The sequence below is a fragment of the Bos indicus genome, chromosome 14, assembly GCF_029378745.1.
Source record: "Bos indicus isolate NIAB-ARS_2022 breed Sahiwal x Tharparkar chromosome 14, NIAB-ARS_B.indTharparkar_mat_pri_1.0, whole genome shotgun sequence".
Classification (NCBI taxonomy): Eukaryota; Metazoa; Chordata; class Mammalia; order Artiodactyla; family Bovidae; genus Bos; species Bos indicus.
The window spans coordinates 31,645,140-31,672,383 of NC_091773.1; the positions used below are offsets into that span (position 1 = coordinate 31,645,140).

Genomic DNA, 27,244 nt, shown 5'->3' on the forward strand with positions numbered 1-27,244 from the left:
CTTTTTGGTGACTCATGGAGGCCTGGGAGATTTCAGCCTTTCTATAAAAGGGGATGGAGGTTGGGGCACAGGATTCTGCTTGATTCTACTATGGGTCAAAAGACTTTTTAAATGTGTGAATTATATCTTTATTCTCAAGATTTAAAAATTAAGGTTTAACATGTTCATTCTGATCAGTGATGTTCTTGAACTTGTGCCATAGGTGAATTCTTAGACTGTCATTTCCTCCAGAAATGACATCCCTCTTAAAGCTCCAGCCAGCCTGTAAAATTGTTTTTGTTTTTTGGCATGATATTTACACATATTAATTGGCCAATAACATTATGTTTTCGTTTTTCCAGTACATTTGAGGGCTCAGCTGTGATTCAGTGTCTGGTAGCTGCCAGAGTCACAGCCATCTGACTGACTGATGGCTTGGATGCTCCTGCACATGGTTGCAGGCTCTGGGTAGTGTCTTGGGGAAGTGGGGAGTTGGGATGGAGTATGTGGCAGTAAGATGCTGCTTGTTCTGGGGCTCCCTTATAATGTTGAGTTTGTGAAAACGTATTTATTTAAAGAATATTAATTTCATGTTCATTAGTTGTATGATGATGTGCTTTGACTTTGCTGATGTCTCATTATTTATATTTCTTGATTTTGAATTTAGGTTATTCATATGTTATCTATAGTGAAGTTTTATAAAATCTCATTTGGAAACAAGATTTAACTTGGTTATATAACTTATTTTTGTACCAGATTCAGAAACGCGAGCTGATCTGAAATCTATGTACCCAGATGATCCAAGAGATAATGACACCTTGGAGATAGAACAACAAGCCTTGCTAAGAGAGCAGCAGAAGAGACTGAATAAACTAAAAATGCAGGAAGGTGCTAAAGGCAAAAAATAATCATTGCTATTTCAGATCACTTCAGTGGGTTGTTTTTCTGTCGGCTTTCTTTCTCCATCTCTAATATTGATTTCAGTCCAAGGCAAGCTGCCTCCACTGGCAGCCCCATGCTCACATGCCCCTTTGGTCTGTAGTCCCAGAAAAGAGTAAGTTCCAGAGAGGGCTCTGATTGGCTGTCCATGCATGAGAGGAGTCCATCCATTCACTGTAGCCAGAAGGGTTGAGTTCCTTGATGAGGCCAGGAGACATCTGAACCAGGGGAAAGAATGCCTGGCATACACACCAGTGTCCTGGGGGACATTTCTACCGTGTGTGTCTGTGGGTTTTGACAGAGCATAAAATCTTTATGAATAAGCTCCATACTGGGCTATAAGTATGCTGCTGCTAAGTCACTTCAGTTGTGTCCGACTCTGTGCAGCCCACCAGGCTCCCCCGTCCGTGGGATTCTCCAGGCAAGAACACTGGAGTGGGTTGCCATTTCCTTCTCCAATGCATGAAAGTGAAAAGTGAAAGTGAAGTCGCTCAGTCGTGTCCGACTCTATGCAACCCCATAGACAGCAGCCTACCAGGCTCCTCTGTCCATGGGATTTTCCAGGCAAGAGTACTGGAGTGGGGTGCCATTGCCTTCTCTGGGGCTATAAGTATATCTCTGTGTAATTAGCTAATCAGCAGATAACTTACTGAGTGCCTACTATGAGCGTGGGTACTGCCCATATCCAGGGAATATGGGGATGAATGAAATACGCTGCTGCTCTCAAGGAATTTATACTCTATTGGAAGAGTTAGATGCTAAGTAAGTGTAAGTGTGATGAATGTTGCAAAGGAGAAATCTAGGGTCCCTTGGGAGTGTGTAACTGGAGGTGGGGTGGGCAGCCAGGGGTGGAGTGGAGCTAGTGGCCTCAGAACATCGATGGGTCCTGCATGACCCTCGCAATATCTCACCAGTTTTGCCTGCCTTCAGGCCATGGAGTGCAGCCATGGAAAATGAGTCATAAAATACAACAGTTAAGCAACAAGAATAGAAGGAGACAGTCCTACCAGTTATTTTTAGGAAAATTAAAAACCCTACTTAGCAGGCTTGTCTGACCAGCAGAATCTGAGGAGCCTGTTTTGACCACATGAGAGGATCACAGGAGTAAGTTGTGTACCATGTCAGGCCCAGATCACAGGGCAAGACTTCAGTGGAGGGGATAGGGCACGTCCTCCCTCCATCTGTACAGAATTTTTAACAGTGGTCTTATTGATCACCCTCCGATAAAAGAGTAACCCAAAGATATATAGTAGGCATTTCATCAGGAGAGAAGCAATTGCAGTCTTCAATCGTTACACCCATTTTGGTGGAACTTTCCCTTAGGTGACCTAGCTGATGATCTGATCTGGTGTGATATTGGCAACTCGGGGACTGCTTATGGGCTAATCTCAGCCTATGTGGATATAGGTCCATTTTGGCATGGAGGGTATACACCCTCTGTGGCAACCACCCCAGTTTCTACCAAACACTGTGATGACTGAATTCATAAGAATATGATTGAATTCACAACAATCAAAAACATAGCTATAAAGGAATACAGGCTACCAATAGTAGTGTATTTATTCCCAAAGGCAATAGCTAAAAGGCTAAAATGCGCTATTCAGAGGAACACATCGAACCCTGGTCATATCAGAGAGGCCTTTGGGATAGCTGATCCAAAATTCTTCACCCCTGAAACCAGGCGCTTGGAGTTGAATTCATTTCCTTCAATTCCACATAAGGGAGTTGTTTAACTCTTCTCAACAATTTTCTACACAGATTGCAGAAATACGAGAAGAGATGGTTATGTTTCTATAGGCATCAGTTTTAAATTCACAGTGATTTTACTTTTATTTATTTATTAAATGTGAATGGAAGAATTTTATGCAGCTGGAATGAATTGGATGCTGAGTTATATTTATTGATAAACAAGTAGTATCTTTAAAATATTCTGAAATGTGATCATTGAAAAGTAATTTCCAGTAAGGAATTAATTACAAAAGATGCTCTAAAATTTACTTGTAAAGTATTTTCTAACCTTTTATCTCGTTTTTACCCCTCATTGACTACAGTTGACTTGGATGCTGTCCCAAGCACTAAAGTACGGGACCACAGAATGGTAAGAAAACAGTTATAATTTTTCAAGCTAGTTTTTGAGTGATAGAAGATTTTAGGAACATGGTAAGGGAGTATTCCAATTTTGAATTCTTCAGAAATACTGAGTTAAGAAAGAATTTAAATCTTGTCCCATCAGTGTTATGGGTAGCCAAAGTCTAATATGTAGAGAAAGCATAGTGTAATGAATAGGACTGACCAAGAATAGGACTCTAGGGCTAGGCTGTTCAAGTTAGTATGTTGTTAGCTGTGTGACTTTAGGCAAGGTACTTAATGTTTTATTTAATCTTTTTTTGCCTCAGTTTCCTAGTCTGTAAAATGGGATGATAGTACTTATCTCTGAGGGTGGCTGTAAGATTAAAATCAACCAATATCTGCAAGCACATAAGGATAGGCCTATAAATGTTTAGTATTAACTGGATAAAAAAATGGCTCAAAGGCTATTGTGAGGATTAAATGAGATAAAACATTAAAAACCCTATGGGCCTGTCCCATAATGAATTCGATCAGTTTTAGTGCAGTCAGTAGTGGTGGGAGTAAGAGTCTGTAATTCATGCAGTGGTGAGACCTGTAAAGGGCATAACTTATCCTAAGAAAGGGACATCTGTGTGAAGACTAAAGAGGGAGGAGACCAGCCATTTTAGTTCAGCAGATATTTGTGGAATACTTACTGTAGACCAGATAATATTGTATGTGCCCGCGGGCACAGGAATGAACAAAAATCTTTGCCCTCAGAGGGATTACTTTCACTCAGTTGTGTCCAACTCTTTGCGACTCCGTGGACTGTACTGTCCATGGAATTCTCCAGGTCAGAATACTGGAGTGAGTAGCTTTTTCTTTCTCCAGGGGATATTCCCAAGCTAGGGATTGAACCCAGGTCTCCTGCATTGCAGGCAGATTCTTTACCAGATGAGCCACAAGAGAAGCCAAGAAACAAGGAGAAATTATAAAATATTTAGTTGGTAGGTCTAAGATGCCCACCAGACAGACAGTTGGGAGGTGGCAAATAGATGGCTAAGAGGAAAAGTTTGGGGGAAGATTGAGGTTGGAAATAAATTTAATCTTCCCCACACTAATAATACAGGTAATATTATCTCCATTTTCAGATTTTAAAAATAAGGCTCAGCTAGAGTATGAAACAGGCTGAACAGTATGAAAAGGCAAAATGATAGGATACTGAAAGAGGAACTCCCCAGGTCAGTAGGTGCCCAGTATGCTACTGGATATCAGTGGAGAAAAAGCTCCAGAAAGAAAGAAGGGATGGAGCCAAAGCAAAAACAATACCCAGCTGTGGATGTGACTGGTGATAGAAGCAAGGTCTGATGCTTTAAAGAGCAATATTGCATAGGAACCTGGAATGTCAGGTCCATGAATCAAGGCAAATTGGAAGTGGTCAAACAAGAGATGGCAAGAGTGAATGTCGACATTCTAGGAATCAGTGAACTAAAATGGATTGGAATGGGTGAATTTAACTCAGATGACCATTATATCTACTACTGTGGGCAGGAATCCCTCAGAAGAAATGGAGTAGCCATCACGGTCAACAAAAGAGTCTGAAATACAGTACTTGGATGCAATCTCAAAAATGACAGAATGATCTCTGTTCGTTTCCAAGGCAAACCATTCAATATCACAGTAATCCAAGTCTATGCCCCAACCAGTAACGCTGAAGAAGCTGAAGTTGAATGGTTCTATGAAGACCTACAAGACCTTTTAGAACTAACACCCAAAAAAGATGTCCTTTTCATTATAGGGGACTGGAATGCAAAAGTAGGAAGTCAAGAAGCACCTGAAGTAACAGGCAAATTTGGCCTTGGATACGGAATGAAGCAGGGCAAAGACTAATAGAGTTTTGCCAAGAAAATGCACTGGTCATAACAAACACCCTCTTCCAACAACACAAGAGAAGACTGGACACATGGACATCACCAGATGGTCAACACCGAAATCAGATTGATTATATTCTTTGAGGCCAAAGATGGAGAAGCTCTATACAGTCAACAAAAACAAGACCAGGAGCTGACTGTGGCTCAGATCATGAACTCCTTATTACCAAATTCAGACTTAAATTGAAGAAAGTAGGGGAAACCCCTATACCATTCAGGTATGACCTAAATCAAATCCCTTATGATTATACAGTGGAAGTGAGAAATAGATTTAAGGGCCTAGATCTGATAGATAGAGTACCTGATGAACTATGGAATGAGGTTCGTGACATTGTACAGGAGACAGGGATCAAGACCATCCCCATGGAAAAGAAATGCAAAAAAGCAAAATCGCTGTCTGGAGAGGCCTTACAAATAGCTGTGAAAAGAAGAGAAGCGAAAAGCAAAGGAGAAAAGGAAAGATATAAACATCTGAATGCAGAGTTCCAAAGAATAGCAACAAGAGATAAAAAAGCCTTCCTCAGCGATCAATGCAAAGAAATAGAGGAAAGCAACAGAATGGGAAAGACTAGAGATCTCTTCAAAAAAATTAGAGATACCAAGGGAACAGTTCATGCAAAGATGGGCTCGATAAAGGACAGAAATGGTATGGACCTAACAGAAGCAGAAGATATTAAGAAGAGGTGGCAAGAATACACAGAAGAACTGTACAAAAAAGATCTTCACGACCCAGATAATCATGATGATGTGATCACTCACCTAGAGCCAGACATCCTGGAATGTGAAGTCAAGTGGGCCTTAGAAAGCATCACTACAAACAAAGCTAGTGGAGGTGATGGAATTCCAATTGAGCTATATCAAATCCTGAAAGATGATGCTATGAAAGTGCTGCCCTCAATATGCCAGCACATTTGGGAAACTCAGCAGTGGCCACAGGACTGGAAAAGGGCAATTTTCATTCCAATCCCAAAGAAAGGCAATGCCAAAGAATGCTCAAACTACCGCACAATTGCACTCGTCTCACATGCTAGTAAAGTAATGCTTAAAATTCTCCAAGCCAGGCTTCAGCAATATGTGAACCATGAACTTCCTGATGTTCAAGCTGGTTTTAGAAAAGGCAGAGGAACCAGAGATCAAATTGCCAACATTGGCTGGATCATGGAAAAGCAAGAGAGTTCCAGAAAAACATCTATTTCTGCTTTATTAACTATGCCAAAGCCTTTGACTGTGTGGATCACGATAAACTGTGGAAAATTCTGAAAGAGATGGGAATACCAGGGACCACCTGACCTGCCTCTTGAGAAACCTGTATGCAGGTCAGGAATAAGTTAGAACTGGACATGGAACAATAGACTGGTTCCGAATAGGAAAAGGAGTACATCAAGGCTGTATATTGTCACCCTGCTTATTTAACTTCTATGCAGAGTACATCATGAGAAATCTGGACTGGAAGAAACACAAGCTGGAATCAAGATTTCCAGGAGAAATATCAATAACCTCAGATATGCAGATGACACCACCCTTCTGGCAGAAAGTGAAGAGGAACTAAAAAGCCTCTTGATGAAAGTGAAAGTGGAGAGTGAAAAAGTTGGCTTTAAAGCTCAACATTCAGAAAACGAAGATCATGGCATCTGGTCCCATCACCTCATGGGAAATAGATGGGGAAACGGTGGAAACAGTGTCGGACTTTATTTTTTGGGGCTCCAAAATCACTGCAAACGGTGACTGCAGCCATGAAATTAAAAGATGCTTACTTCTTGGAAGGGAAGTTATGTCCAACCTAGATAGCATATTCAACAGCAGACATTACTTTGCCAACAAAGGTCCGTCTAGTCAAGGCTATGGTTTTTCCTGTGGTCATGTATGGATGTGAGAGTTAGACTGTGAAGAAGGCTGAGTGCCAAAGAATTGATGCTTTTGAACTGTGGTGTTGGAGAAGACTCTTGAGAGTCCCTTGGACTGCAGGGAGATCCAACCAGTCCATTCTGAAGGAGATCAGCCCTGGGATTTCTTTGGAAGGAATAATGCTAAAGCTGAAACTCCAGTACTTTGGCCACCTCATGCGAAGAGTTGACTCATTGGAAAAGACTCTGATGCTGGGAGGGATTGGGGGCAGGAGGAGAAGGGGACGACAGAGGATGAGATGGCTGGATGGCATCGCTGACTCGATGGACGTGAGTCTGAGTGAACTCCGGGAGTTGGTGATGGACAGGGAGGCCTGGCGTGCTGCGATTCATGGGGTCGCGAAGAGTCGGACACGACTGAGCGACTGAACTGAACTGAGGCTGCTGTTTGCTCAGTGTTACCAGTTGGTGCTGGTTTTGAACTGATAGTGGTGGTAACAGCCTCACAGCAGCAAGTCTGTACCCATACTACCTGCGAGGTACTTGGTGTGTATTTGCTCTGAAGTTCAAAACAAGGTCTGCCTACCCCCATTTTACTTAAGAGGAGACTCAGGCCACGATCACACAGCCAGTGAGCAGTAAAGTCCATGTCTGGACGCCGGCTGAACTCCAGAGCCCTTCCCTGTCCCACGTTACCTGAGATGTATGGACATCTTTTCTGAACACGCTGTAGGTTTCTCTGTATATGGCAACCACATTTCTCAGTGAAAAGGCATTGAAATGTAACCACTGGGATTTTAGTTAAAATGCTGATTAATAACACGTTTTGCTGCATAGAAACTGAGCATGAACCAACAATTTAACATGGCCATTAGAAAAGAAAAGCTAATAGATTTGGGGCTCACCTTTCTAGAGACTGGATTATATGGAAACTCAAGGTGAGACTGGGGAAGATTGTCGTGGAGAAGGTTGGGCTGAGGTGGTCACTCTTTCCAGTGTGGGAGGGACTGTGAAACAGAAGAGAGGCTGGACAGTATGCACAGTGTTAAGGAGAGCTGCTGGTTCAGACCATTTGGTAATTTGAGAAGCTATTATCACCATTACTGTCGTTCTTGAAGGCAGAAGTAGAATCCTTAGGTTTAAAGGTAAAAGAATTCAGTTCAGTATATGGAAGACCTCAGTGAAAGATAATAACTTTCTGGTAACCAATACGATGTCTCATTGCGTGCACTTCCTTAGAGGTTAGTGGACAGCTTTTCACTGGAGTGTTCTAGCACATCCTAGAAATCTGGTAGGGAAGTGCAGGGAGGGGTGTGGGGTGACTTTAGATTTCTTCCAGTGTGTAAGAGGACATTCTCTGTTGTAGGAAATTGACATCTAGAGTTTACCTCTAATTTGAGAGCTCATTACAAGCCCGACCCTAGCATTACCTTCCCTACTCTTATATCCCTGTCTATCTGCTGTCTTTGTGGCACATGCCATCCCACGGGGCTGTCGTTATCTGAGGGCATGCCTCTCCCCATGGGAGTGTGACCCACTCCATAGCATAAACTCCTACTCCTCTTTCTATTTCCAGTTCCTCACATGCAGGAAATACTAAGTGCACTCAGCAGATTTATTCAGAGAATGAATAAATCTTGACAATGATGTAAAGACTTTAGATGTTTAATTTGGTTCATTGCTTCACACTCTATTATATTTTTATCAGCAGTAATGTAACTCTTAAAAGGTCTTTTCCTGTGGTTTCTAGCATTGGAATGTGGTGAAAGAGGGAACCAGCCAGTCCTGCTCCCCCCATGCACTTTTGCTAGCTTTGGGGAGTGTGGAGACTTGTGCCTCTGTACAGATTTGTTGTTTTTCTACACAGGACTAATAAAAATAGTCATTAATATATGATGTTTCTTTTAGCCCAGAGAGGACACTGATGATTTCTTGAAAAACTCATTATTAGAATCTGATAGTGCTTTTATTGGTGAGTATGTTTATTTTACCAATCTATTTGTTTAAATATTTAGCATTATTTATATTCAAGTGTTTTTCTCCATACCTAAAAAATCAGTACTTTACTCTTTGTTTGTGCTGTGCTTAATCGCTCAATCATGTCCGACTCTTGGGACCCCATGAATTGTAGCCCACCAGGCTCCTCTGTCCGTGAGATTCTCCAGGCAAGAATACTGGAGTGGGTTGCCATTTCCTTCTCCAGAGGATGTTCCTGACCCAGGAATTGAACCTGGGTCTCCTGCACTGCAGGCAGACTCTTGACAACTGAGCTATGAGGGAAGCCCACTCTTTGTTTCGACCTCATTAAAATTAAACTTCAGTGCTCTGCAAATGGTAAGAAAATAAAACAAGCCAGAGACAGGGAGGAAGTATTTGCAGAAGACATGTCTAATAAAGGACTCCTATCCCAAGTACACCAGGAACTCTTAAAACAGTTAAGACAATGGCCCTGTTAAAAGATGGGAAAAGATCCAGACACTTCACCACAGACAGGATGGCAGGTAAGCGTATGAAAAGGTGCCCCATGTCCGTCATTGTCATTAGGGAAACACAGGTCATGTGTCATCAGGGAAACTCAGGTCAACACGAGACACCACCACATAGCTATAGAATGACCCAGATTTGGAACACGGACACTGCCAAAGGCTGGCAGAATATGGAGCCATAGGAACGCTAACTCATCACTGGTGGGAATGGAAATCAGTACCATCACTTTGGAAGACAGTTTGGTGGTTTCTTAGAAAAGTAAACATACCCTTACTATATGATCCAGCATTCACACTCCTTGGTATTTACCCAAAGGAGTTGAGACTTATGTTCACACAGAAACCTGCACACAGATGTTTTTAGCAGTTTATCCATAATTGCTAAGATGTGGAAGCAACCAAGTTGTCTCTAAGTAGATGAATGGATATACAGTGATAGATCCGGACAATGCAGTATTATTTGGTGCTAAAAAGCATTGAACTACAAAGCCAGGAAGAGAAATGGAGGAACCTTGAATGTTTGTAAGGGAAAGGAATCAATCTGAATAATCTACATATTGTATGGTTCTAACTATGACTTTCTGGAAAAGGTAAAACTATGGAGGCAGTTAAAAAATCAGTGGTTGCCACAAGGTTACAGCAGGGGGAGGAATGAATGGTGGAGCTCTCCTGTCTGATACTGGAATGGTGGATATGTTAAAAGCCAGAGGATGTACAACCCCAGGAATGAACCCTAATTATGGACTTTCAGCAAAAATGATGTGTCAGTGTAGGTTCATTGGTTTTAACAAATGTGCCATTTTGTGGGGGCTGCTGATAGATGGGTAAGCTCTGAATATGTGGTGGCAGGGGGTTTAGTAGGAATTCTCCATGCCTTTCACTCAGTTTTACTGACCTTAAAAACTTGTAAATAAAGCTTTTAAAAAAAGAGCAAGTGAGTTATTGGTGGGGTATAATAAAGAAGTCAGAAAACTTTATTTTTGGAGTTTTAGAAAATCGCACATCTCATTCAATAGAATAGTTATTGCTGCTTTAAAGAAAAACTATACATTAAATTTCAGGAATTTGAATATCAATTATATATTAAATGATAGTATTTTATCAATGTTACATTTCCTGAATGTGGTACTGAGACTGTGGCTGTACAGTCTGTGGCCCTTGTTCTTAGATGGCCTCTGCTAAAGCATTTAGGGACGAGGTATCATGATGTCTTCAGCTTAGTATTTTTTATTCTGCAAAAAATAAATAAGCCCCCACAAAATACTACATTGTACAATTCCATATGGAATCTTAGGAACAGTACATCTCCAGACTGAAGGCAGATCAGTGTTCACATGGGCTTGGCAGGTGGAAGTGGGGAAGAGTGATTTTGTGACCAAAATGTTCTAAAACTATAGTGATTGTGCAGTTCTTTAAAAATCACTGTATGTTTATTGTGGGCAGATTTTATCATATGTAAATAATATCTTAATAAAACTATTAAAAGACAGTCCTGGATTAGCTCTGAATGGAGATGTGAAAGGTGGACGTTCACAGCTTCCCCCCGTGTTCTCTAGGTGCGCATGGCGAGACGTACCCAGCCATTGAGGATGGGGGCTTCCTGCTGCTATCTCCGCTGCCCTCCGCCAGAGAGCGCAGAAGGAACAAACTGAAAGGATTGGACTTTGTATGTATGAAATGTCCTTTTTTTTTTTTCAAGTTTAGGAAGGAGAGGTCTGGGCTGATTGGCTAAACTGGTGTGGTCCAGTAAAGAAAGAGAACATGCTCTCTATTAAGCTGGACATGGGTCTGAACAGAGGCTCTGCCACCAAATGCTGGACGACCGTGAGCAGGTTACTGGGACACAAAGGTCCCCTAAGTCATAACATATAATTGATTCCGTTATTGCCAAGTGATATTTCATTGTAAGGATATTCCACGTGTTTTTTTTCCCCAATTGTTTGATAGACGTTTGGGTTGTTCCCACTTTTTCTGTTATCAATACAGCAGCTTTTAACATTAGCATATAGATGTTATGTTTTCTTTTCCTATAACATCTTGAGGAACTACCAGACTGTTTTCCAAAGTGCCTGCTCCACTTTACATTCCCACCCACATTCTGTGGAGGTTCCAGTTTCTCTACACCCTGGCCAACATTTGTTAGTGAGTGCAAAGTATTATCTCATTGTGGATTTGATTTTGTATTTTTCTGACAAAATGATACTGAGCATCCTTTCTTGTGCTTCTTAGCTATTTGGAGATCTTCTCTGGAGATAGGTATATTCAAATCCTTGGCCCTTTTTCTAATTGGGTCATCTTTTCATTGTTGAGTTCTAAGCTCTTTATAGATTATGGATACAAGTCCCATATTAGATGTATGACCTAACAGATACTTTCTTGATGGTGTCCATTGAAGCACAGAAGCTTTTGATCTTGACAGAGGTAGAGCTTACAGATCTTACTTTTGCTTGTGCTTTTGCTGTCGTATCTAAGAAACCATTGCCTAACCCATGATCATGAATGTTATTTCTTTGTTTTCTTCTAAGAGTTTTAGCTCTTAAATTTAGGTCAGTGAATCCACTTTGAGCTAATTTTTGCAAACATAAGGGTCCAAATTCATTATTTACATGTAGATAGTTATTTTGGTACCATTTGTTGAAAAAAATCCTAGTGAATTTTATTGGTTTTTCTGCCCCTAACTATAAGGGCTTATTTCTGGACTCTCTTTCTATTCCATTCATCTATGTCTACCCTTAGGCCAGGACCACCCTGTCTTGATTAGTATAGCTGGACTGATTCTTAGCCCCTGATGTTTCAGTTTTTCCTTTTGTGTTTTGTAATTCCCCACCTTTATCCACTCTGGTAGCATTTATATGTTATCACCAAATGCTTTACCTTCATCTGAGCCTGCAAGGATAAACACAAGTTAGAATATAAATGCTACAGATTTAATTTTGTTCATCACTATACATTTATCAAGCTTAAGAACATATTTTGATTCACTGATTGTGAACATATTTTATGTTAATGATCATTTCCGAAGTTCTGTTTTCTTAATTACAGGATAACAGTCAGCCTGATGTGCCGCCAGATGGTGTCTCTTTAAAATCTGTATCCAGTATAAATATTGATCAGCTTAGAATGAGAAATGAAGAACGAATGCGAAGACTGAATGAACTTCAGAATAAACCTATTACTACAGGTAAAAGGCCAAGTATAATAGCCAACAGCAGATTCGGTGAAAACTCAAACCTGCTTCATAGAAGTTTTCACTGATGGCTGAGAGAGGAAATGAGTTCTGAAATCCTTTGAGTTGTAGAGCCTAAGGATTAATTTTGCAGCGGATTCTTTCTACCAGAGGGACTACCCCTTTTCAAGTGGAATCTAAACAGATAAGGTTTTTTTGTGTTAAACATATCCAGACTTTGCTTTCAGCAGGGAAAATGTTGATTTGTACTGATGTCTTGCTTCCCTACTGAAGAAGTTGTTCCATTGCTCAGTCGTGTCTTACTCTTTGCGACCCTACGGACTGCAGCATGCCAGGCTTCCCTGTCCATCACAAACTCCCGGAGCTTGCTCAAACTCATGTCCATCGAGTCAGTGATGCCATCCAACCATCTCATCCTCTGTCGTCCCATTTTTCTCCTGCCTTCGATCTTTCCCAGCATCAGGGTCTTTTCCAAGGAGTTGCTTCTTCGCATCAGGTGGCCAAAGTACAGGAGGTACAGCTTCAGTCCTTCCAATGAATATTCAGGAGTGATTTCCTTTAGGATGGACTGGTTAGATCTCCTTGCTGTCCAAGGGACTCTCAAGAGTCTTCTCTGACACCACAGTTCAAAAGCATCAATTCTTCAGCACTCAACTTTCTTTGTAGTCCAACTTTCATATCCATACATCACTACTGGAAAAACCATAGATTTGATTAGACGGTCTTTTGTTGGCAAAATAATGTCTCTGCTTTTTAATATGCTGTCTCGGTTGGTCATAGCTTTCCTTCCAAGGAGCAAGCATGTTTAAATTTCATGGCTGCAGTCACCATCTGCAGTGAGTTTGGAGCCCAAGAAAATAGAGTCTGTTACTGTTGCCATTGTTTTGCCATCTATTTGCCATGAAATGATGGGACTGGATGCCATGATCTTCATTTTTTGAATGTTGTATTTTAAGCCAGCTTTTTCACTCTCCTCTTTCAGCAAGTGGCTCTTTAGTTCCCCTTTGCTTTCTGCCATAAGGGTGGTGTTTCTCCTGGCAATCTTGATTCCAGCTTGTCCTTCATCCAGTCTGACATTTTGCATGATGTACTATGCATGTGTTAAATAAGCAGGGTGACAATATACAGCCTTGATGTACTCCTTTCCCTATTTGAAACCAGTCTGTTGTTCCATGTCCAGTTCTAACTGTTGCTTCTTGACCTGCATATAGATTTCTCAGGAGGCAGGAAAGGTGGTCTGGTATTCCTGTCTCTCGAAGAATTTTCCATGGGTTATTTTGATCTACACAATAAAATATTGATTATGCCAAAAGACTTTGGTATAATCAATAAAGCAGATATTTTTCTGGAATTCTCTTGCTTTTTCTGTGATCCAGCGGATGTTGGCAATTTGATCTTTGGTTCCTCTGCCTTTTCTAAATCCAGCTTGAACATCTGGAAGTTCACGGTTCATGTACTGTTGAAGCCTGTCTTGGAGAATTTTCAGCATTACTTTACTAGTGTGTGAGATGAGTGCAGTTGTGCAGTAGTTTGAACATTCTTTGGCATTGACCTTCTTTGGGATGGATGAAAATTGACGTTTTCCAGTCCTGTGGCCACTGCTGAGTTTTCCAAATTTGCTGGCATATTGAGTGCAGCACTTTCACAGCATTGTCTTTTAGGATTTGAAATAGCTCCACTGGAATTCCATCACCTCCACTAGCTTTGTTTGTAGTGATGCTTCCTAAGGCCCACTTGACTTCGCATTCCAGGATGTCTGGACTGAAGTGACAGATTATCAGAAGTCAACTTTAAAACCTTGTTCTTTATATAACACATCTTTTATAAATTTGTAGGGGTAACAAAGAAATTTTTTTTAACATTTTTACTTGGCTTTTTGTATGTGGATAAAGCAAAAAAGCTTCTGGATAGTGTTTTCTTTTTAAATGTCAAAATATAGTCTTTTTTTATCATGCAAGGCATTGCCATATCTCACATCTTAGGTGAACAGCAGGTTAAAAGCTTGATCACTGAGCACAGGCAGGCAGGACACTTCCTTAGGCAACTCATGAGCTCCTCTGCCAGCTCTTGGCCACCTTCTTTATGGCACTGCTATCAGTCTTGAGGATAACAGGATGATACTATAGTAATAAGCCCTATTATTAGCTTTAGCAAATAGCAGAGTGGTCTATTTGAACAATTCACCTTATTCTGTTAGACTACAATAATTTTCTAATAACTATATTTTTTAAGATTTTTGAAAGATATATTTTAGATCCAACTTTTAATGTTATACTAATTTAAAACTGTACTCATACCATCTCTATCAAGATATCATGTGTTCTGATTGTAGGAATTTCTTACCAAATACCAGACAACATGGTAGACTGATAAGAGAAGTACTTTTCATGCCATAGCTAGAAAAATGTGGACAGTAGGAAAGAATGCTTGCTTTCTGGCTAAAAGACATTTTAATCTGTACGGAGAATTACCTATTCCTCAATTTCTTTTAGAACCAAGTAAGTTGAATTAATACTGAACAGGGATATACTTAAATTGAGAGAAAATAAACCATTTGAAGTTATCTTTTTCAGAAGGCTTTCAACTTCTAAACTTTTAAAAACATGGTCCTTTCAAACAGCTTTTAAGTGTGATGTAGATTGATTGCTCATTGCATTGATTGCACATGTCCGTTTGCTGAACTAATGCTTCACAGACCAGAAGATGTAATTAAAAAAGAAACTGACATCACAGGGTAGGGAAGACAGATTTTCCTATTATTATATCTAATGAGAAGTTAAATAGCTATAGAAGCTCTGCGCATAACCAATTAAAAGAATGAAAAATGAGAGCTATGTCTTAATGGCATAAATACAACCTCTTAGATTAGGTAGAAGAATGGAATTAATTTCATCCCTGTCGAATGTTTTCCTAAAATGACCTTATTTCCTTAAAACAGTGTTAGGAGTATTTCCAAAACCTTGCTAAAAAAAGTTTGGTGTGGTATCCTTCAGGGGACACAAAGTAAGACTGTGGACACTTTTCTAGTCATCTGCTGTCCTTGAATCCCTGTGGGTGCTGGGACCATTGCTCAGTTGACCCCATTTTGTTCCTTATGACTGGCCTGTTCCTGGGTTTGCTTTCCTCTCTCTCTAAGGAGGGGTGTGGACAACAGGACAGTGTAGAACACAATGCTGTGGAGAAACGCAGAGCTTAATGGGTTAGAGTACAGGAGGTCTGTTCCCATCACCTACCTACTGCTCCTGTTACTGAGTCAAGTCTCTCTCGCCTCCTTTAGATGATGAGAGTTCACTGGTGGACCCTGATGACATCATGAGGCACCGGGGTGACGACGGATCAAACTCTGTAGCCACTGAGCCCTGGCTCCGCCCAGGCACCTCAGAAACACTGAAGCGATTCATGGTGGAACAGCTGAGGCAGGAGCAGCAGCAGGGTCCTGGCAAACCAGGCGCTTTCACCTGGCAGGGACTGTCTACTGCACACGGTTAAAATCAGTCTGTACTGGACCCAGTAGTGCCTTTGAAGGTGAAAGGCATGTGAAACCTGAACCTGAATAATATGTGCTACTTTTGGCCTGTACATGGCAGTTACTCATATTCCATCTGTATAGAAGGTATATTTTTTCCATGATGATGTATATGATGTATTTATATTATGTACATAAATAAAAAGCCATGGCTATTTATATAATGTAGAATTGTATAGAATTATTTTTGCACAACTTTTGCCATAAAGTAGGGTGGTAATGAACTCTCGCAATCAACTACCGTATGTGCATTATTTTAAATTCTGCTTGTAAGATAAGGTGAATAAAACAAGTATCTTAACAGTACTGTAAGAATACTCTTTGCTATGTGTACATCTGCTATTATCACTATTCAAAATCATTTTTTCACTTAGTAAATATACTGGTTATAGCTGTTGCTCTGTAATCAGAATCAGATGTGCTGCTTCCATTTCATTTAGAACTACTGACTCAGTATAAATATGAGAGTTGTTAGTGACTATTTCCTGTGAGCCATGCACTTACATGTCACATCTTTCTGCCTCTATTTTTGTGCCAATGAAGGCAGTAAGTTTGCTCTTTATATGATGTAATTACTTCTTGATAAAAATAAATTATTTTTATTACCAATGTCAGTTTCTTATTTTAACTAGAATTGAGGTTTCTATATAGAAGTCGAGGAGAGGCAGGAGAACCCGGGGTCGAGGATGGAGACTGCTTGCCGCATGGCTGAGGACCCTGTGGTGAGTGATCAACCCTCCTAAATGCTAGAGGTGCCTTTAAAAAAGGGAAGACTAACTCAAATCCTTGGAAATATTTCTTGTTCAGATTCTAGTAATGAGAGCCAAGAACATGCCTAGGCACTGACGGTATGCTTCTAAGATCAGGTAAGCACACTGTTAAGTGGGAAACTTCTCAGATATTTGAAATTTTAGTTGCATGTAAATGCCATGCCAATTTTTGTAATCAAATCATTTATGAAAGATTTTTCTTATGTCTTCACCTGAGTAAGATGAAAGCCTCTGCTGGAGAAAAGTCCTGATTTTATACCATAAATATTAATAACACACAGCCAGGTCCTCTAAAATACCCTGAGACAGGCCTAGATGGTCACGGGGGCTCCTGGCTCTTGCAGCATCCAGCTGGGCTTGCACAGGGCCAGGTCCTGAGGGTAACAAATGTAGTGTACTTACAAATGCTCTGTTCGGTGACTGCTGGTGACCTGAGAGATGCAAGGGCTAAGACTGAACGCTCTCCTGTTTTTTTAACACAACCATCAAAATAAATAGTCTTTACATGTTCTTTTTTCTTTTCAGGTTGTTGTACCACTTGACTGAGGACACACGCCGCCACCCTGCAAGCTGCCTCAAAGGTAATTTTAGCCCTCTCAGCATTTGTTCACATAGTACTGCCCTATTCTGGGTTCATACATGCACAAAATATTAAACTGAATAGCCTAAAGTTGAGAGAGCAGAATATGGGGGAGGATCAAACGCCAGGAGCTGGAGAGAAAATATCACAACTAATGGACATTGAATTCACATGGAGCTGTGAATGAGAATATCCTTTCCCTAGTTAGGCTTTTAAGAAAAAAAAAGTCAATGAAACATGGGGCCATGGATGACATAGGTTTTGATTGCACTGATGAAATAATCCAAAAACTTTATTGACCTATAACCTGATTAGAATATGCCAGATGAGAATCAATATTGTACAGAAAGTTGTACAGAATTTTTACATAGAAAACTTTACATCTGTACCATATACATTTTATCCATCTGAAAAAATTTTCTACATCCACTGTTAATACGGAATGCTTGACAATCTTGTTTTTTTAACCATCAGAGCACAATTCACAGTATGAATACGTTTCCAGTAAATCTAACCTCCCCAAACCATGCCAGATTTGTTATTTTAATATATTCAACATTAAATTCTGTACATAGAGTAAAATCTACATCAAGCCCCGCCACCCAAAAGAAAAGGAAAGGAAGTGACAGCAATCGAGATTCATTCTGCAGTGATTCAAGTTTCGGTCCATGAAGGATCATTCTATTTTAATGGCTCATCTTTCAAAGCCCTACGAGAAGTGTATTACAGGTAGTTACGTCAGCAGGGGTATGTTCCACCTTTGTTGGTGTTGATCATGACAAATGTCAGCCACAACAGCTTCTGGGCATGTGAAACCCTCAAAATAACCACCCCGTAAAGAGGGCAAAACCAAGTCCCCACAAAATAAAATAGACAAGAAGTTCAACCCAAATGTTTAGTGCATTTGACAAAATATTATAGGTATTTAGCAAATGAATAAGAAAATAAAGAAATAAAACAGTGCAGGAAGAACTCTATAATGTCTTAAGATTTTTATATTACAGACCTGCATCTCTGTACATTTTTCACAGAAGGATCATTACCAGTATCTCAGATAGCCTGAGTGTGCAAAAATCTTCAGAATAAGAATACCATAGTTGCTAAATAACTTTTACCATGAACAATAATTTCTTCTTTTCCCCCCAACCCCCAATTATAAACATTTTATCCTTCAAAATACAGCTCTCCTGAGTTGTACTTCTTGCAGAAGTTCAAATCTTTACATCTAGAGTTCTTTGGGTAAGTTTCACTTCCATACCTGCCAGAAATATGTAGGGCTCTCCCTGCCACCAAGGACAAGGAAGGACATGTGAGCATACAAGCTGACACTGTGGGAACAGGTTTTTTGCTTGTGAGCCCAACACGACAAACAGAACCCACCAGGTTACAAAAGGGATGGACGGGAGCACTGCAGGTTCGAACTGAAATTCTAAGCTTCTTAGAAGTAACCTTTAGACACAGCAATCCAGAGAAACCATTTTTCAGGTAGGAAACCTCAGCTCCAGGGTCCTTTTAAAGAACGGAGGGATGTAAACGCCAACAAAAATATGAAGTTCCCATCATTGCTTGTTTATTCCAAGTTCCTGTTCAGGTGGTTGTGATATCTGAAAAACTACTCCAATTCTCAGAAAAAATCTTCTAAGAACAGCACGAAGTTCAGGAATCAAGTCAAATTGCATAATTTCACATAAGAGAGGGTAGTAGAATGATGCATGAGCTTTAAACTGGGGGGAAATGAATTCTCTGTTAGTAATGTTCTCATTGAAAACCACAGAACCTCAAAGTGCCTTTAGAAGGAACCCACTTGGGGACACTGCCCTGAGAGTGAAGACAGGAGACGCATCTGCATAAAGCAGAGATTACTGGTCATGCACCTGAAAGACTGAGATGTATTCGGAACTTCATTTGATTCACTTAGTTATCCATCCTTATTTTGGAAAACATTTCTCATTGCGTTTCCTTGACAAACTTATGACAGACATTTAGTATTTATCATTGTTTTCCCTTGGGTAATAAGCAAAAGTAAGAAGCCAAGCAAGAATCAGTTTTTGTAAGCTATGGGTTACTGAAACTATTCTGTCTGGTAAATAGAGTTGTCTCTCAAACTTCAAATTCTATCTAATGTTGCAATATAAAATATGAGGGCTCCATACATTCTATTATATTTTTGTTGTAGTTTAATCTCTGAATACTAGCTGTCTGCCTGTTTCTCTCCTTGGCTGTTCTCCCACCTCATAAGGTATGAGGGAGCAGTGTGACACAGTGCTAAGAAGGCCAAGTGTGGGGCAAGGCAGACGGACTGGAAGTCCTCAGAGTCCACTTGGCTGCTGGTTGCCGGAAGGTACTTCTCCAAGCTCTACCTGGCCCAGGTCAGAGGGGCACACACATGGGCACAGAGTGGCATTACATGGCATCTGTGGGGCCCACAGTGTCAGCCTCCAGATTAGACATTTTAAAACCTATTTAGAGATCACAGGAACCCGTTTCCATTTATGTGGGCTGTACGTTGCTACATTTTTTAACGAGTAAAATGTGTATTTCTGAAAAGTCTAAATGGTATATATACAGCTATACATTATACATCTGATCTTTGTTTTCTACTGGTGAAAATTCTTAAATGAGTTTATGGTGCATTCCCACAGAATCAGTCCCTCTGCCAGAGGAACAACGGGGGCCTGCTGCCCAGATGCAACCATGATCGCGGCCACGCCTGGCAGCTGTCTTGGATGTGACAGGAGAGACTCCAGGGGTCGGGATGGGAGCTGCAGTGGGGGTGGGTGGGGGAACCTAGGCAGCTTGTTGGTATCCTAACGGATTCTGATTCCCGTAGTGCTGCCCTACAGGAGAACAGAGTGGGGTGGGGAGGGCCTGCACCCCCACCTCCCACTCGGGCATGCACCCCTCAGGCTGGGGATGCTGGTAGACAAGGTGCCTGGTACTCACCCTATTATCGCTGATCTTCAGGACTTTAGTCAGAAATAAGAGCAGTAAGTTAGTCCAGGCTTCCCGATGACTTTCCGACGTTAGAGTAAGAAAGTAACTGAGTGCTTCGCTGCAGACACTGAAATGGAAAAGGTTCCGCATCACGCTTCCTGGTGGTGCACCTGCTGGCCTGACATCATGGCGCAGGAACAACTGAGACCAGGAGGACAGTGAACGGTAACTACTGTCAACTGGAGCCTATCAGGAAACCCGCACTTTCTTCCTTTCGGAAGTTCTCTTATATGCTAGACCGCCGTGAAGGAGCACAAGCACGGGGCTGGTGTCGAGACTGTGGCTGAAACCCGGGTGGCCGTTCCCCTCCTGCACCGAGCCCTCGATGCTTTGGGGCCTTAACAGCCTCATCAAGAACGGGGGAAACGGCCCAGGTGACTGCCAGAAGTTCTAAAATGAAATTAGTTGGTTTCTGAGAACATCTATTCTCTCAAGAAGACAAAAAAAAATACAAGGTAAAAGACTGTATTCTTTCTGAAAGGACAAAATCTTAAGTTGTCATGGAGTAAAAATGGAATGCAAACAAAACTAAAAGAGAAACTCCACATACTTTTTCAAACTAAATGTCAGCAGGAATGTTTTCCACTTTCAGAAATAGATCAGTTTCTAAAAACAAATCTATCTATGACATGAAAAAGAGCCTAAAAATTAAGACACAGAACTTCCTCTTTTGTCCTGTAACAGCAAAAATAAGACAATTTGCTTATATCTCAACAACTCTGCGGAAGCACATTTGTCTATAAGACTGCGTTAGCTTTTACAATCTCTTCCGCAGGCCCCAAGTCATCTGCCCAGCTGTGGACTCCCCAGGCACGGCGCGGCCCTCCGCACTCTGTACTGAGCAGCTGCATGGGCCGAAGCCCCAAGTCTTACTTTAAAAGCCTCTGCTGGACCTCCTCCCAGGCGCTGGCCCGGCTCTCGTCCGTGTACATCCGGAAGAGAATGCGCAGCCCGCAGGCCAGGCTGCTCGTCTCCTGCTTCAGAAGGTTGGGCTTGGATTTGCCCTTGAAGCCTGCAGAGGGGAAGTCGGAGTTAACAGGAGGGGAGACATCTAGTGAAGGAGCACAGCCTGCCTGGAACGCAGAATGGTCCAAGGTCAGCAGCCTGCAGGCCCAGGGAAGTGAGGAGCCCAGTGCCCTTGGCAGGAACGGTCTCAGCTGAACAGTGGCCACAACTTGGATTGAATAAAAGGGAAAAAGTTAAGTACCATCTGTTTACAGAAGCGAGGCTGTACAAGAAGGGGGAGAATGAACAGAGCCTGGGTGGCTTTAATGAGGTGGTAAAGAGATACCATGGATGAAATAAAATTCCTAAGTGTACAGCACCCAGCACTGTCATGTTCAAGAACAGCAGCTTCCTTCTTTTTTATGCATATTCTTCAGCCTCTCCTTTCAGCACTGTTCTGCACCTAATTGGCCCCAAGTAACTATTTCTTTAAAAAATAACAATGTCAGTAAAATTGTTAAAAAGCTTGCTTCTTACTTAAATCTTCCAACTTGTTCAAAAACAAATCTCCCTCCCACTTCAAAACCCTGACTTATGTTCTGGCCACGCCCTGGGGAGCAGGCACTCAATACAGATGCCTTCATGCCTGGGACCCTCTCAGCTCTAGTAAGCAGACGGTATAGATAGGAAGGCCCAGGCTGAGCACAGAAAGTGAAAAACAACGTGAAAGCCAGTCAGCTGACAGTGTGATTAAACGTAGGAGGCTCATCCACCCAGGCAGTTCCTCGGCATTTTGTAGGCCGGAGAAAGACCCGTCGGTGGAGTGTTCGCTGACGGCTGGTGAAGACTCAGCGTTCGCGCTGTGAGTCCCCTCGTGTGACCCCGCTGCTAGCCCGCTAAGGGCGCGGCCCACCCAGCACAGCTTACCCGCCTTCCACAGAGCCGTCCTCTGTTCGTTGTTGGAGTTGAAAGCTTTTGCAAATCTGTGTGACTCTAACAAGCAGTCCAGGAGCTTGAAGAGTTGTTGTGATGTTAAAAAGCGATACATTCCTTGGTCTTGAGTGTCCACTCGAACATCAAAGTCCACAGCGTCTCTCTTTGGAAAACAAACCACCACAGCACAGGCACCCACAGTCATAGTTAGAACCAAAGACCACTTCTATGAGCAAGCCATAGAACGTAATCTGTCTCAACAGTAAAAGACCACCTTCTCTTACTAAATCTCCAGAATCTTCATTCCTTGCACCCTTCTCACTGAGCACTACCCTCAATGTCTCTGGCTCCCTGCCCACAACTCTTGACCCCAAAGCTCTGCCCCAGGAGACCCTCAGCTTCCGCCCCCTTCACGTTCCTCACCCTGCTTAGGTCCTCACTTCTGTTAACCAGTAGGAGGCTGTGGACTGTAATCATAAATATCCTTGTGCATAACCCACCCCTCACCCCTTTAGTAACTGGCTGGCAAACCCCCTACTCCGCAATGGATGAAGGATCAATTGCTCTAGTAGAGCTGACTGCAGCCTTCTCAGCACAGCTTCCTCACGGAGCTGCAAGGCAGCACTGGCTCGTGGCTCCTCCTGCCTCCCGGCTCCTCCTGCCGCCCTGGTTCTTGCCCCCAAGCTCTTCACCTGTGGCTCAATCCTGAACCCCCTCCCCGCTGTGCCCACACTCAACCGCGGCCATGTCCTCAGTCCCATGGTCTGGGCTGACAGCCGTGGGGCAATGGCACCCAAATGGCCCCTCTCGCTTGGCCTCTGCTCCGAAGCCCAGATGGCAGAGCTGACCCCCGCACCCGCTCACCTGCGCCGCGGCTAAGTTTTCCGCGTCCTCCTTCCTACTTGTGGCGGGGAAGAACACGATGTTGTCGATAGTCTGGATGAGTTCCAGCTGCACAACACATTTAATCAACAGGGCGGCAAACAATTTTTGTTCTGGAAATTCTGTGAGGAAACCCACCCCAATGCACATGCAAACAAAAATTATTTTGAATCCTTTATAATTTCTGTGACATTACAATGCTAAGGAAACATTAACATGTATGAAGGTAACTTGCACACATCACACTGAAGGACAGCCTGCTTCTGCGCATGAGCACTCAGTAAAAGCTGCATTTCATCAGTATTTAGAAGAGCCTTAGAAAATTCACTTCTTCAGTAAACAAAAATATTCAAAATAACGGAACAGTGAATACATTCAAGGAGGTGCCAGGACAAATTTTAAAGTAATATTTAGGTTATTCCTTAATAAAAATGTATCAAATGGATTAAAAGCTACAGTTTCAATAGCATTTGCTACAAACCCAAGTTTGACCTTTGACTACAGGTAATATAAAAAACTGAATATAAAAAAGCCAGAAGAAAACAACAGGAGCTAGATCTGTGAGGCAGGGAGCGAGGGGCTCAGGACTGTGACCAACTGGAAGACACGGAGGGTCAACCAGAGCACCTGCTTTATTTGGATCCAGGCTGGTGGCTGCGTCTAAAATGGCCTCCTATTTCTAAAGCACAACGAGCCCAGCAGTCCACGCAGAGTCATGCCTAGTGCAGGACTAAGAGCAACCGCCCTGGAGGTGACCGGTGCTCAGACACAGCCTGGGGTGGAACACGGCTGCCTTCCTCTGGCCTGAACCACTGCTCGGAAGGGCCGTTTCTGTAAGGACACACAGACTCATGGAAGGAAGGACTTTCCACCTACATGGGGTCAGGTGAGAAGATGCAGAAACACAAGGTTAGGAAAGACAATTCAACTACTGAGATGCTCAAGAGCCAGCAGCACTGACCCAGCCAAGGTCAGTTCTCCAGGAAGCTTTCCAGGAGCTGGATGATCGTCCCTGGTTGGGTGGGGTCGGGGGGGCCCGTACACTGGGCTCAGGACATCAGCTCCAGCACTGGACGCCTTGACAACCCTTCAAATTTTCTCTACTTTGCTTTTATCACAAACTCCCTTTTCTGGCACCAATTTCTAGGATTTAGTTTTTTTGTTTTTGGCCACACCTTGCAGCTTGCAGGGTCTTAGTTCCCTGAATCTGAGCCATGCAGTGAGAGCCCTGAGTCCTCAGCACTTGGACCCGCCAGGGAATCCCCCAATTTCTGGAAGTTAAATTCAGGTTTTAGGAATTTGGGGAAGACAGCCAAACAACTTGCTTAAATTTATTCTCTATTAGGTCATGACGGCTCCTTTCCAGATAGTTTTCAGAAATGTTGCTGTACTGAATATTCAGTTCTTAGTATTAGGTCTCAAGTCAAAAAATGTAAAAAACCAAAGACACCCCCCAAGTCCAAGTTGTCCCTTCCTAGCCCTCCCTCATCCAAGTCATAACTACACTCCAGGTTTCTGGGGCAGGACACGCAGGCCACACCCCAGACTCGGGGAGACTGAGACTGAGGAGACGTGTTCTCACCAGCCACCACGTCTGCGTGGGCATTCAGAGCCGTTGCGGGTGAGGAGCTGCACTTGGCCTGCACCAGCAGGGACCAGCAGTGTGTCTGGGGGACAATGTCTATCTGAACAAGTCCACTTCACAAGGGCTACAGGGTCACATTAGGGACCATTTCACTGGGGCAGCACCAGCTTCTGAGAGTGAAGGAGGAGCGAAGCAGCCGCAATCTGCGCTCCTCTGAGCCATGTCCTTGGGCACTGCCGCCGTCCCCTGCATGGAGGGCTCTTGGGGGACACAGGAGCTTTTCCTAAAGGGCTCTGGGTGACACGGGAGCTCTTCCTAAAGGACTGTGAGGGAGTGGGAGGAGGAAAGAAACGTGAGCCCTCGGATCAGAGGGGCAGGGGGCAGCACTCTCCACTCCAGTTCAAGGCCTGTGCCCAGATCAGCTCAGTGCAAACTTGCAACTATGTCTTTCCCTTCCAAGGTCAAGTCCTGGGGCTGAGAGCAAAGCCACCATGTACTGTGGCATTTTCCAGGGTAGACAGAAGCTGGTACAGATTCTAACAGCTGTGCTCCAGAAAACAGGAATGAAAAACGAAAATGGACAACTCACCACCACCTATCTCCCTTTTAAGAAGCGAGACACAGTAACTGAAGCCAGAGGCTCCTTTCCAGGAGGTACAAAATCTGTCTTCCCTCAACAACAAGTATAAATACTGAGGGTTAGTAAAAATACCCTGAAAACAATAAACTGAAAATGGATCAATTCCCTAAATCTAAGAGCTGTAAGGATAAAATTCTTGGAAGGCAACACTAGGGAAAACCTCCCTGACCTTAGTGGGCTGCGGTTGGTTCATAACCATGACACCAGAAGCGTGAGCAACAGCAAGACAAACTGAACTTCAGCTAAAGAAGAACTTTCATGCAATCAGAGCATATCATCAGAAGTGAAAAGATGACCTACAGAATGGGAGAAAATAAACCCTCGCAAATCATTATGTGATATAGGGATAGTATCCAGAGTATGTAAGAAACTCCTACAACTCAACACCAACCAACCCAATTAAAAATTAGCAAAGGACACGAATAAGTATTTCTCCAAAAATGATTACAAATGGCCAAAAAGCACATGAAAAAATACTCAACATCAATCAATCAGGAAATGTAGAGTAAAACCACAATGAGACAACATTTTATACCCACTAGGATGGCTATTATTAAGAAGAGAAAAAGAAGTCTGAAATGTTCGTGAGCATGTGGATAAAATGGAATTGCTGGTGGGAATATAAAATTGTGCAGCCACTGTGGAACACATTTCCCGTTTTCCTCCAGGAAGGAGGCTGTCTTCTCAGTGTTGTTAACTTTTGTTCAGTAAATGAAACTGAACCAATTTAGTGAAAAACAAGGGAGTCCTCCTTCTTTGTGAAAAGAACTAAAGGTGAGGGAGGTGCAGAGGAGCACCGGGGTTGGGGGGCAGCAGAGTGCTCCTTGGACACCCTGGCTGCTATCTCCCCTCTTGCTGAGGACAGAAGAAGACCTGTTAGGCCCCCTCTTCTGCAGGAAGAATCCCCACATGCTTGTAACAAACACCAGCTGAGAGCACTGTAGGAAAAAAATGAGCCTTGCAGGTGTCAGCAGAGTCCTGACCACCTCCAAGACAGCCTCTATCAGGGATGTCCAAGCTGCGGCAAACTCAGTAATAAAGTGACCGTATAACCAACTACGGTATGTGTGTGTGAGTAAAAGCAAAACTTTCATTTATAAAGTCTTGCATACACAAAACAAAATACACAATTGATTGAGAGAAATAACTCACTTGCTGTGGGTTTAATTTTGCTGATTTCTTCATTCACAGTAGAGACAGAAGCCAACGGAGCTTGCTGTCTATTATCTGCAGATCTTGGTTGAATAGAATCATGAATATCTACAGATTTCTGTGATATTGTATCCTAATAAAAAAAAATTCATTTTAAGTACAACAAATAAAGCTTAATGATGAAAACAGTTTCTATTACATTGTCTTTAAAAACATAATTTACATTGTGTGCCTATGAAAATGACGGCACACACTGCAATAATGGACATAATAGGAAAAGTATTTAATATCACTACACACATATAAGAGCCAGTAATCTTTTAAAGAAAAGCTTACTTTCTGACCCTCACTGAGATCAGGCCTGACAGCACCCAAGGGCAACAGATAAAAACTCTAAGCTTCACTGTGTGGCAAAACTTGTCGGCGATATCCATGAACTGTCATGAAATCCAAACAGAACGTGTGTAGTGGGTGCGGTCTGCGCACACTTAGTGCAGGCTGAGCCCAGGAAAGCTCTGTGAAGGAAGGGTGTTCTGTCACCCCAGACCCGCATCCAGAAACGTCAGTGAGAAGGTGGCCGACAAGGAGACTGGCCCTGCAGAGAAGCTGACAGGTCCACAGAACCACACCAGAGTCCAGTTCCAGCTACGTGTAGCCTTGGGAAAGTCAGGAATCTAGTTCTTAGGCTGAGGTTTTCTGGTCTGAAAATGAAGACGACACTTTCTTTGCAGGTTGTGGAGGATTTGGTAGTAAATGCAAGGCACTTGCGGTGTCAGACGGTATGTGGTGGCTGACAAGACTACTCTGCCAGCCCCAGCTGGT

General features: G+C 42.5%; 2 protein-coding genes across 16 annotated transcripts in view; one reads left to right on the top strand and one right to left on the bottom strand.

The window, feature by feature from the left end:
* Positions 1–16,550, top strand: part of CSPP1 (centrosome and spindle pole associated protein 1) — a 192,467-nt gene extending 175,917 nt beyond the window's left edge. For 13 of the 14 annotated variants that reach the window (XM_070802623.1, XM_070802624.1, XM_070802625.1 and 10 more), the window contains 6 exons: positions 736–867; positions 2,970–3,016; positions 8,651–8,714; positions 10,785–10,894; positions 12,271–12,409; positions 15,693–16,550. In XM_070802623.1, coding sequence (XP_070658724.1) covers positions 736–867; positions 2,970–3,016; positions 8,651–8,714; positions 10,785–10,894; positions 12,271–12,409; positions 15,693–15,904 — 704 coding nt within the window. In that variant the 3' untranslated portion in view covers positions 15,905–16,550. The remainder of the gene's footprint in view (positions 1–735; positions 868–2,969; positions 3,017–8,650; positions 8,715–10,784; positions 10,895–12,270; positions 12,410–15,692) is intronic. The other variant, XM_019973526.2, reaches the window with a different exon arrangement.
* A 1,015-nt stretch (positions 16,551–17,565) lies between these two features.
* ARFGEF1 (ARF guanine nucleotide exchange factor 1) overlaps positions 17,566–27,244 on the bottom strand; it is a 128,773-nt gene continuing 119,094 nt past the window's right edge. Inside the window, exons 34-39 of one of the 2 annotated variants that reach the window (XM_070802621.1) lie at positions 26,423–26,555; positions 23,028–23,167; positions 22,158–22,326; positions 21,159–21,297; positions 20,235–20,352; positions 17,566–19,015 (exon numbers count right to left, since the gene is read on the bottom strand). In XM_070802621.1, coding sequence (XP_070658722.1) covers positions 18,851–19,015; positions 20,235–20,352; positions 21,159–21,297; positions 22,158–22,326; positions 23,028–23,167; positions 26,423–26,555 — 864 coding nt within the window. In that variant the 3' untranslated portion in view covers positions 17,566–18,850. Of the gene's footprint in view, positions 19,016–20,234; positions 20,353–21,158; positions 21,298–22,157; positions 22,327–23,027; positions 23,168–26,422; positions 26,556–27,244 lie in introns of those variants that run through there. The other variant, XM_070802622.1, reaches the window with a different exon arrangement.